Source organism: Ochotona princeps, chromosome 4, assembly GCF_030435755.1.
Source record: "Ochotona princeps isolate mOchPri1 chromosome 4, mOchPri1.hap1, whole genome shotgun sequence".
Taxonomy (NCBI): Eukaryota; Metazoa; Chordata; class Mammalia; order Lagomorpha; family Ochotonidae; genus Ochotona; species Ochotona princeps.
Genome location: NC_080835.1, coordinates 5871944 through 5880687, shown reverse-complemented (window position 1 = coordinate 5880687; position 8744 = coordinate 5871944). Strand labels below are relative to the sequence as shown.

The window sequence follows — 8744 nt, the reverse complement described above, 5'->3', positions numbered from 1 at the left end:
CAGGCCGGGGCCGCGACAGCAACGGGAGGGACGGAGACTGTCCAATGAGAAGGCGCGGGAGAAAGGGCTGGCACTTCCGCTTCAGAGAAGGGGTGGAACCTGCGGGAGCAGTCGGCGGGTGAGTTCCGGCGCCGGGCGGGAGGCTGGAGGCGAGGGGTGGGTGTCCCAGGGCAGGACCACGGGGTACATGGAGCATGGCATTTGGGGGACCCAGGATGTCCACATGGTCGGTATGGCCGAGAGTCTTCTGACAGCAGGAGGACCCGAGACAGCAGGGAAGATAGGACACTAACTGGCCACCGAGTGGTCAGTGGGTGCAGGCGGGCTGGGTACACCCCCAGGTGTGTAGCTGCAGCTCCTCTCCCCATTACAAGCCCTGCTGTGCCCTTCCCCAGAGCTGTCCCGTCAAGACCATGGACCCCGAGGTGTCGCTGCTACTTCAGTGTCCCGCAGGGGGGCTAACCCAGGAGCAGGTGCACGTAGAGCTGAGTCCAGCTCATGACCGTCGTCCCCTGCCAGCAGGCGACCAAGTCATTGCTGCTATCTGGGAGACACGGCTGCAGAGCCAGCCCTGGCTCTTCGATGCCCCCAAGTTCCGCCTGCACACCGCCACCCTGGCCCCTGCTGGCTCCCGGGGGCCCGAGCTGCTCCTATGCTTGGGCCTGACTTCCTACCGGGATTTCCTGGGCACCAACTGGGCCAGCTCAGCCGCCCAGTTGCGGCAGCAGGGCGCCACTGACTGGGGGGACAAGCAAGCCTATCTGGCAGACCCACTGGGGGTGGGCGCTGCACTGGTCACTGTTGATGACTGCCTGGTCTTCCTGCGCCGCTCACAGCAGGTAGCCGAGGCCCCTGGGCTGGTGGACGTGCCTGGTGGGCACCCTGAGCCTCAGGTGAGATACCCTCAGCTGGGCACAGAGAGCCTGGGGGGGGGGCTGGAGCTCTGAACATCCCCAGCTTTGGTGCCTTCACCCCTGGATGGCCCCTGCTCCCATGACAGTATGCCCCGAAACTGAGCCCTCTCCCATTGGTGGGCTGGGTGCGGCTCCACGCGTATCTGCTCCCCACACCGCCCCTTGGCCTCCCTGGCCCTGGGCACATTGCTCTTGTGCCCAGTCCAGGCTCTGCCATTTGGGAGACCTGCCTGCAGGTTCAACCGGCCCGAGACCTGTGGGGTTGAGAGGTGGACAAATGAAGATACCCCAGCCCTCATGGCTGGACCCATGACTGCCGGGAAAGGAACACATCATGTAGTGCCCTCTGCAGGCATTCAGGGCAGCAAGTGGCAGTGGGATGGGGGAGGCAGGAGGAGCGGACAGGGGCTGAGCCTGACCCTCTGCAGGCCCTGTGCCCCGGGTATAGCCCCCAGCATAAGGACCTCCCGGGAGAGCTGGTGGTGCGCGAGTTGTTCTCCAGTATCCTGCAGGAGATCTGCGATGAGGTGGGTGAGGAGGGCTGGGGAGCAGGGGGAAGGGAGAGGTCTGTGTTGGAAAGAGGGTCTGAGGGTGGGCCTTGACGGTGGAGCTTGGGTTGGTCTGGGCTTGCGAGCTTCCACTGCTGTGTATCAGTGGAAGTGGCGAGGGGTGGTGACAGATGTGTCGCTGCTCCCCAACTGGAGTCCTGGTGACCGAACCAGCTACCCACAGGGGATCTGGGGGTGCGATGGAGTGCAGGGGTACTGGCAGGGTGTGGCCACTAATAGGTGGGGCCCCACTTTCACCCTCACCCCAGGTGAACCTGCCACTGTCTACCCTGAGCCAGCCCCTGCTGCTGGGCATCGCCCGTAACGAGACCAGTGCTGGCCGGGCCAGTGCCGAGTTCTACGTCCAGTGAGTGGGCTCGCTCTGGGGGGTACAGGGTTCCAGGAGGTGTGGGTGGTGGGCCCCACGGGGATTTGGAACCCCCAGGCCACCACCACCCCGCGTCGGTGCAGGTGCAGTCTGACTTCAGAGCAGGTGCGGAAGCACTACCTGAGCGGGGGCCCCGAGGCCCATGAGTCTACAGGGATCATCTTTGTGGAGACACAGGTGTGCCTCGCCGGGGCGGGGGTGCAGGGCGTGGGGGCCCCGGGGTGTCCGAGCCTTCTCCGCCGTCGCGGGGCTGCATATCCGCATCTGGCTGTGTCCTCCTCCAGAGTGCGTGGAGGCTGCGGGAGATGGAGCTGTGGGCCCAGCTCTGCCCCTCAGCCAAAGGCGCCATCCTGCTCTTCAACCGGTTCCGGGGGAGTCCCCAGCTCTGCCACCGCGGCTCTGAAGACAATAAAGGACTTTGTGCTTGAATTCTGTCGCGCATCTGCTCTGTCCCCCGTGCCTTCGTGGGGTGGGCGCCCAGTCCAGGCCACGCCCACCCAAGACCTTGGCGCCGGTGGGCGGATCCAGGGCCTCAGAAGCCAACAGGCGCTTGCGGGGGGCGTGGCCCTCGCTGCACCTTGCTCGCGGTGGGCGTTCCCTGGGCGCATAGACCAATGAAAACGCAGGGCAGTGCCCGAGTCGGAGCAGGAAATGGCCGAGTCGCCTAGCGCGGCGGGGGCGGGGCTTGCCCCGGCTCCTGCTTGACCCGCCCCCCGTATTTCCCGGGTGGGAACCGGGTGTCGTCGGGGGCTCCCCGGCAGGTGCGGCGGAGGCGGGCAGGGGACCCGCACCCTAAGCAGGGAGGCAGCTCTTCCTGCCCTGACCACGGCCCCGCACCCATGCCCTCCCATCGGTGGCCTCCTTCTCCAGCTGTCCGCCCGTCGCCATGCCGCCCCTGTCGTCCCTGCTGTCCCTGCGCTTGGGTCGGCTGTGGCCCCGCAGCCCTCCCTCCCGGCTCTTCGGAGCGGCCGCCGGGCAGCGGTGAGTTGGGTGCCGGCGGGGGGCGGGCGGCCTGGCTGGTGCCGGCTGGATTTGTACGGAGTGCGGAGAGAACTGTGGTCTCCTCTTGCGGCCCCCAGCCACCCTCACCTCTGGAGAGCCCGATGGGGGCCTTGAGCTCGCCCCTGGAGTGCTGGTCAGGCATTCAGAACCGGCGCGCGCGCGTGTGTGTGTGTGTGTGTGAGGTGCAAACATGCAGATAGATTCCTGGACCGTGCTGAGGGGGGGGGGAGGCTGGAGGGGAAGAGGGCTCTTGGGAATCTGTTTTTCAGATTTCTTTATTTATTTGAAAGGGAGAGTTGTACAGAGAGAAAGACCTTCCCTCTCCTAGTTCGCTCCCCAAATGGCCACAACATTCAGGGCTGGGCCAGTCCAAAGCCAGAAACTTGGCCCATCTTCTGCTGCTTTCCAGAGAGCTGGATAGGAAGCAGCCAGGACTCGAACCGGTGCTTATATGGGATGCCAGCACTGCAGGCAGCTTAATGTACTGTACCACAGTGTCAGTCCCCAGGAATCTGGTTTAAAACCAGCTTTCCACACAAGAGATCCTCTGAGGAGGCCTCCTCCAGATGGCTGAGTTAAGGGGTGTGGCTCGGCGTGGGGAAGCAGAGGTGCACACTTCTCCCAATAGGACCAGCCCCAGGAATTACTATGAGCTGTTGGGGGTGCATCCCAGCGCCAGTGCCAAAGACTTGAAACGCGCCTTTTTCATCAAATCTAAAGAGGTAGGCGTGCCCGAAAACTGAGGCAGGAAAGCCGAGCCAGGTGGGGGTGCCCCAGGGAGAGTTGCCTGCTTGGGTAGGGTAGGTGGGAAGAGCCCCTGGGGGCAGGGGGCTGGCCACCAGTGGGAGTCCACACCAGGCATCCAGCCTGAGGAGCTGGAGCTGGGTGAGCCAGCAGCTGGACACTGAGAGAGGTGGACAGGACCTGAGGTAGGGGAAGGGTCCTCTGGAGTGGGTAGACAGGCCTGCGGGGGTGGGGTGGGGGGAGCATGTCCCTGGCCAGGCAGGGCCTTGGGGAGTGATGTGGGTGGACCCTGGGAAGGGAGGTGACAGGAACCCCATTCCACGCAGCTGCACCCGGACAGAGATCCCGGAAACCCCACACTGCACAGCCGCTTCGTGGAGCTGAGTGAAGCGTACCGCGTGCTGAGCCGAGAGCAGAGCCGCCGTGTCTACGACCAGCAGCTGCGCTCTGCCAGCCCCCCAAGGCCTCCAGGACCACCAGCCAGGGCTGGTCCTGCTTACCAAGCATACAGGTACACAAGCCCAGCCCTTGCCTGCCTCCTCCTTCCTCCTCCCCAGGAGACTCACCCCCATTACTGTCTCTTCCACAGCTCTTGGGAACCTCCCAATGCCCGGTACTGGGCCCAGTTTCCTGGTGTGAGGCCACAGGGGCCTGGGGCGAGGCAGCAGCAGCGTAAACACAACCACCAGGTGCTGGGATACTGCCTCCTGCTCATGCTGGCAGGCATGGGCCTGCACTACGTCGCCTTCAGGTGCCCCCTGAATGCCCCACAAAGGGCAAGCTGTGGGTTCCCAGAGGGAGATGGAGTGGAGGGCAGGCCTTGAGGGCCAGCACAGTTAACTGTGACCAACTGCCCGCCCGCAGGAAGTTGGAGCAGGTGCACCGCAGCTTCATGGATGAAAAGGACCGGATCATCACGGCCATTTACAATGAGACGCGGGCCAGGGCCAGGTCTGTCCCTGTTCTCCTTGGCCCCCTTGCTGCCTGCCCTGGCATCAGCCTCCAGGGCCTGCCACTCAGGGGCTATCACCTCCAGGGCCAACAGAGCCAGGCTGCAGCAGGAGCGACTGCAGAGGCGGCAGTCAACATCCCCTGGACCCTCCCGAGGCCCTGGGATCGTGCCCGGCAGTCCTGGACCCTGAGGGCTCCCCTGGTGTGTTCACCAGACTCCATCATGCGTGCAATAAAGTCATTCTCTGAGCTTGAGTTTGGCCCCCTCCTTTGGGCCCAGCGCCCCTTGCCTGGCTTCTGCACCGGGTAGCGTCCCGCCCTCTAAGTGACCAGAGAGCCCGGCCCCCTGGGCGGTGCGTCCCCTTTCCCCTGCAGCACCGGGAGGGGGTGTGTGGAGGGGGCGGGCCCCACCAGCCGTCTCCCTCCCCCCTTCGCATCCCCCGCCCCCGCTCCGCCCCCGCCTCACTGCCCGGGGTGGGAAGCGCGTGGCTGGGTCACATGAGCCACCCGCCCGCCAGCCCGGGCCCGGCCCCCCGCCGTCCCCGCCACCGCTGTCCTAGGCCACCGCCACCGGCTGCCCGCCCGCCCCGCTCCTCCGGCGGCCACCGCCGCTGCGCTGCCTGCGCCCAGGGCTCGGGAGGGGGCCGCGGAGCAGCCGCCCCCCGCGCCCGGCCCCCGGCCGCCGCGCCAGGGCCTGCGCCATGGAGCTCTGGCGGCCGCCGCCCCCTGCGCCACCGGGCTAGGGCAATGCGGGCGGCCCCGGCGCGCAGTCCCCGCAGGCACCATGAACCCCCTGCTCCGCCGCCTGCTGCTCGCTGCGCTCCTGCAGCTGGCCCCCGCCCAGGTATGTGCGCCCTCGACATCCCGTGCCCTTTCAAGGTTGACGGAAGTTAGGAGGCGCCGAGCAGCCTCCACCAGGGGATCCACAGGGGGTCTGACCTCACCAGGGGCCTTGGTCCAGGCACACCCCTTGGGAGGTGCCTCTCCCCGCCTGCCTACCCGCCCTGGACCGCTCCCCCACTCCACCCCTGCACTGTCTGCTGGACCCAGGTCAGTCCCTGCTCTTGACCACCATGATCACCATGACCAACCTGGCGGACACTCAGAGTGCACGTGGCACCACTTTGGCCCGGCCAGGTCCCAGGTGGCTGGGAGAGGACTAGTAGGGCCAGAATAAAGCCCCAGCGTGATAACAACCTGGTCAAGTGTCACATGGGGCCTGTGCCTTCCAAGTGCACCCCAAATCCAGCTTTCTTCTCTCCCACAGGCCCCGGTTCCCCAGCCTGATGCCCCTGGGCACCCGAAGAAAGGTAATGGTGACCAGACCCTCACCACAGCCCTTGGCTCCAAACGCCTCTGTGCAGTCACCACTCCACTAGAGGATACACACTTATTCTGCCCATTTCACAGAGGAGGATAAGCAGGGCAAGAGAAACGCAGCTTGGGGGAAGCGGCAGGGTGGTGGTGGCTGCAACCCAGGGAACCCTGTGGGGGCTTAACCTTTACCGGTCTGCCCATAGTGGTGTCATGGATGGACGTGTATGCCCGTGCCACCTGCCAGCCGCGGGAAGTGGTGGTACCCTTGACTGTGGAGGTCATGGGCACCGTGGCCAAACAGCTGGTACCCAGCTGCGTGACCGTGCAGCGCTGCGGCGGCTGCTGCCCCGACGACGGTCTGGAGTGTGTGCCCACTGGGCAGCACCAAGTCCGAATGGAGGTACTGGCCAGGAGGGGCATGCTGGCCTTTGGGGTGGGATTGGGCCCATGGGTGTCCCCTTTCTCTCACTCTCTGTCCTTGTTTTTCTCTCGAGCACAGATCCTCATGAGCCGCTACCTAAGCAGTCAGCTCGGGGAAATGTCCTTGGAGGAACACAGCCAGTGTGAATGCAGGTAGGTGCCAGACTTGGCTTCTAACATGACAGAGGCCAGACGTGGGGCGGCCAAGCAGGGAGTCAGAGAGAGAAGCCTGGGACATGGGACCAGAGAGGAGAACGCTGGGCCACTGTTAACAGTGCTGAGCTGTGACGCCGGGATTCTGTGTGAATACCGGCTAAGATTCCAGCTGCTCCAGTTCGCATCCAGCTCCCTGCTCATGCGCCTGGGGAGGCAGCAGCAGATGGTCCCAGTGCTTAGGCCTCTGCCATCCACCTGGGAGACCCGGATGGAGCTCCATGCTCCTGCCTTCCACCTGGCCTTTGCGGCCATTTGGGGAGTGAACCAGTAAGTGGAAGATCCCTCGCTCTGTCTCTGTAACTCTGTAAATAAAGAAGAGAAGATGCGGAGGTTTCCTGATCCTGCTCCTCCATGTAGATGTCTGCCTGTTAACTTTTCAGACCAAAAAAGAGGGAGAGTGCTGTGAAGCCAGACAGGTAAGGCTGGGCTCCTGCTGAGGTGGGCCAGGGGGCAGGTGAGTGAGTGAGGCAGCTGTCAGCCCCTCCCCAGCCTTCTCCACCCCGTGCGCCCCTTCCCTGTTCCTCTGATCCGTAGCTCCAATTCCACCCCAGACATGTCGCTTCTCCTCCTAGGGCTGCCACGCCCCACCACCAGCCCAAGCCCCGCTCCGTTCCGGGCTGGGACTCTGCCCCCGGAGCGCCCTCCCCAGCTGACACCACTCATCCCACTTCAGCCCCAGGCCTGTCTGCCCACGCTGCCCACAGCGCCGCCAGCGCCCTGACCCCCGGACCTGCAGCTGCCGCTGCCGACGCCGCAGCTACCTCCGTTGCCAAGGGCGGGGCTTAGAGCTCAACCCAGACACCTGCAGGTGAGGAGTGTGTGTGTGGGGGTGCGGTCACGCTTTGGGGAAAGGCATCAAGGTCCTGCCACTGAGGAGGTCCTCGGGGAGCCTGCCTATGGGAGAAAGCCAGGGGAGGAGAAGCTACTGAATGTGTCGGACAAATATTTACCTAAGCGTCTGCGGGCACCGACAAGGATCACGAGGAGGTATAAGGGAGCGGCAAGTGCCTAAACTTCTAGCTCATAACGCTCTGGGCTTCCGCTAGAGGTTCCTGCAAGGAACCCCTGTGGGGTATTTGCTGCCCCTGCAGGCCCTGTTGGGGGGCGGGTAAGGTGGGGGTAACACTTGTCCACCTCTTTCTCCCCTCCCAGCATCCCATTGCGTGGGTGACCACCTGTGGTCAACAGAAGTTAACAGGAGTGCGTCCAGTGGAGCTTGGGTCCAGCTCCCACTGACACAAACTGACCCTTTCCTCTATCCCGCAGGTGCCGGAAGCTGCGAAGGTGACATACTGCCCTCCAGACTGAGTGGGGCTGCTGTCTCACAGGCCACTGGCAGTGGGGGAAGAGGGAAGGTTGGGGCGAACACTCCTAGTCCAGCTGCCGACTTGGCCTGGGTACATGCTGCTCCTCGAGGGCCCCTCCTGCCAGCTTCATCGCCCTGCAGCTGCCATCTAATGGGGCACACTGAGTAGGGCGACGAGACCTGGAGGCAGCCAAGAGGGGTCACCACCAGTTTAGGGGAGCATGGAGTGCCGGGCAAACGTCTCCTCCCTCTCTTTGTCTGCCAACCATGGGATTTGGGCTTTGCCATGAAAACTGTGACCTCCCCCCACATCCCCTGCCCCTGATAAAAGATGAGAGAAGCCATTCTGGCCTCTGTGTCACTGTGTGTCAACATCCACAGCCGCTGGCCTGGGCGCCAGGGTCCACTGCCCAACCAGAGCTCGTGTCATTGGCCCCATTGTTGTCTGCTCTCCTGGCAGCCAATGGGGCCAGAGTTATGGCTCCATCACAGCCCATCACAGCTGGGCAAGTCCCTCCCGCTGCGCGTCCCAGGGCTTCCTGCCTGGAAGCAGGCGGCCTGCAACAGCTGAGGAGCCAGAGCTGCCACCTTTCTGAGCTGCAGCTTGCATGTGCTCGGGTGAAAGCCTGGTCAGGCTGCTGCCACAGGGCCATCCAAGTCTGTCTGCACACCAGGGGATGGATCAGCTGTTCTCCTGGCTGGGCTGCACCTGCAACCACCAAAGGTGGGCAGTAGCTGCCCTCATCCCAGCCCACACCCAGTCCATCCAACCAGCACAGGATCATTGCCCACACCTCTGGGCTGAACCCAAGGGAGCTTGGCCCGCTGTGCCCACCTGTCCTGGGGGCCAGGATGTCCAGGCGTACCCTAACAGTGTTGGAAAGCTGCAGGGTTTCGCAGTGGCCATGACCTTGGCAGACCCAGGGCAGACACTAGGT

The 8744-nt window shown here is 64.2% G+C and overlaps 3 protein-coding genes across 8 annotated transcripts; all 3 read left to right on the top strand.

Moving 5' to 3' along the window:
* Nucleotides 1-14: 14 nt before the first annotated feature.
* On the top strand, nucleotides 15-2279 carry NUDT22 (nudix hydrolase 22). Of its 4 annotated transcripts, none has more exons than XM_004596872.3 (6): nucleotides 15-118; nucleotides 396-893; nucleotides 1343-1441; nucleotides 1732-1829; nucleotides 1934-2027; nucleotides 2135-2279. In XM_004596872.3, the coding sequence occupies exons 2-6, from the start codon at nucleotides 414-416 to the stop codon at nucleotides 2276-2278; spliced, it is 915 nt and encodes a 304-aa protein (XP_004596929.2). In that variant the 5' UTR covers nucleotides 15-118; nucleotides 396-413; the 3' UTR covers nucleotide 2279. The 4 variants fall into 4 exon arrangements, with proteins under 4 accessions (XP_004596929.2, XP_058518851.1, XP_058518852.1 ...); XM_058662868.1 differs by lacking the exon at nucleotides 15-118 and adding an exon at nucleotides 142-230; XM_058662869.1 differs by lacking the exon at nucleotides 15-118 and adding an exon at nucleotides 150-306.
* A 176-nt stretch (nucleotides 2280-2455) lies between these two features.
* On the top strand, nucleotides 2456-4802 carry DNAJC4 (DnaJ heat shock protein family (Hsp40) member C4). Of its 2 annotated transcripts, XM_004596871.2 has the most exons (6): nucleotides 2479-2831; nucleotides 3481-3574; nucleotides 3923-4107; nucleotides 4186-4347; nucleotides 4461-4547; nucleotides 4633-4802. In XM_004596871.2, exons 1-6 carry the CDS (start codon nucleotides 2737-2739, stop codon nucleotides 4736-4738), a joined length of 729 nt encoding a protein of 242 aa, XP_004596928.2. In that variant the 5' UTR covers nucleotides 2479-2736; the 3' UTR covers nucleotides 4739-4802. The 2 variants fall into 2 exon arrangements, with proteins under 2 accessions (XP_058518853.1, XP_004596928.2); XM_058662870.1 differs by having other exon boundaries at nucleotides 2456-2831; nucleotides 3923-4347.
* Nucleotides 4803-4932: 130 nt separating this feature from the next.
* VEGFB (vascular endothelial growth factor B) lies at nucleotides 4933-8145 on the top strand. Of its 2 annotated transcripts, none has more exons than XM_004596730.3 (7): nucleotides 4933-5391; nucleotides 5815-5857; nucleotides 6068-6264; nucleotides 6364-6437; nucleotides 6881-6916; nucleotides 7174-7308; nucleotides 7767-8145. In XM_004596730.3, exons 1-7 carry the CDS (start codon nucleotides 5332-5334, stop codon nucleotides 7786-7788), a joined length of 567 nt encoding a protein of 188 aa, XP_004596787.1. In that variant the 5' UTR covers nucleotides 4933-5331; the 3' UTR covers nucleotides 7789-8145. The 2 variants fall into 2 exon arrangements, with proteins under 2 accessions (XP_004596787.1, XP_004596786.1); XM_004596729.4 differs by having other exon boundaries at nucleotides 7073-7308.
* Nucleotides 8146-8744: the final 599 nt, after the last annotated feature.

Coding starts and splice junctions, on each gene's coding strand:
- NUDT22 (XM_058662868.1), top strand. CDS start 195: ATGGCATTTGGGGGACCCAGGATGTCCACATGGTCG. Junction 231..395: donor CCAGGATGTCCACATGGTCG/GTATGGCCGAGA, acceptor GCCCTTCCCCAG/AGCTGTCCCGTCAAGACCAT. Junction 1,442..1,731: donor TGCAGGAGATCTGCGATGAG/GTGGGTGAGGAG, acceptor CCCTCACCCCAG/GTGAACCTGCCACTGTCTAC.
- DNAJC4 (XM_058662870.1), top strand. CDS start 2,737: ATGCCGCCCCTGTCGTCCCTGCTGTCCCTGCGCTTGGGTCGGCTGTGG. Junction 3,575..3,922: donor TTTTCATCAAATCTAAAGAG/GTAGGCGTGCCC, acceptor CATTCCACGCAG/CTGCACCCGGACAGAGATCC. Junction 4,348..4,460: donor CTGCACTACGTCGCCTTCAG/GTGCCCCCTGAA, acceptor GCCCGCCCGCAG/GAAGTTGGAGCAGGTGCACC.
- VEGFB (XM_004596729.4), top strand. CDS start 5,332: ATGAACCCCCTGCTCCGCCGCCTGCTGCTCGCTGCGCTCCTGCAGCTG. Junction 5,858..6,067: donor CCCTGGGCACCCGAAGAAAG/GTAATGGTGACC, acceptor GTCTGCCCATAG/TGGTGTCATGGATGGACGTG. Junction 6,917..7,072: donor AGTGCTGTGAAGCCAGACAG/GTAAGGCTGGGC, acceptor TTCTCCTCCTAG/GGCTGCCACGCCCCACCACC.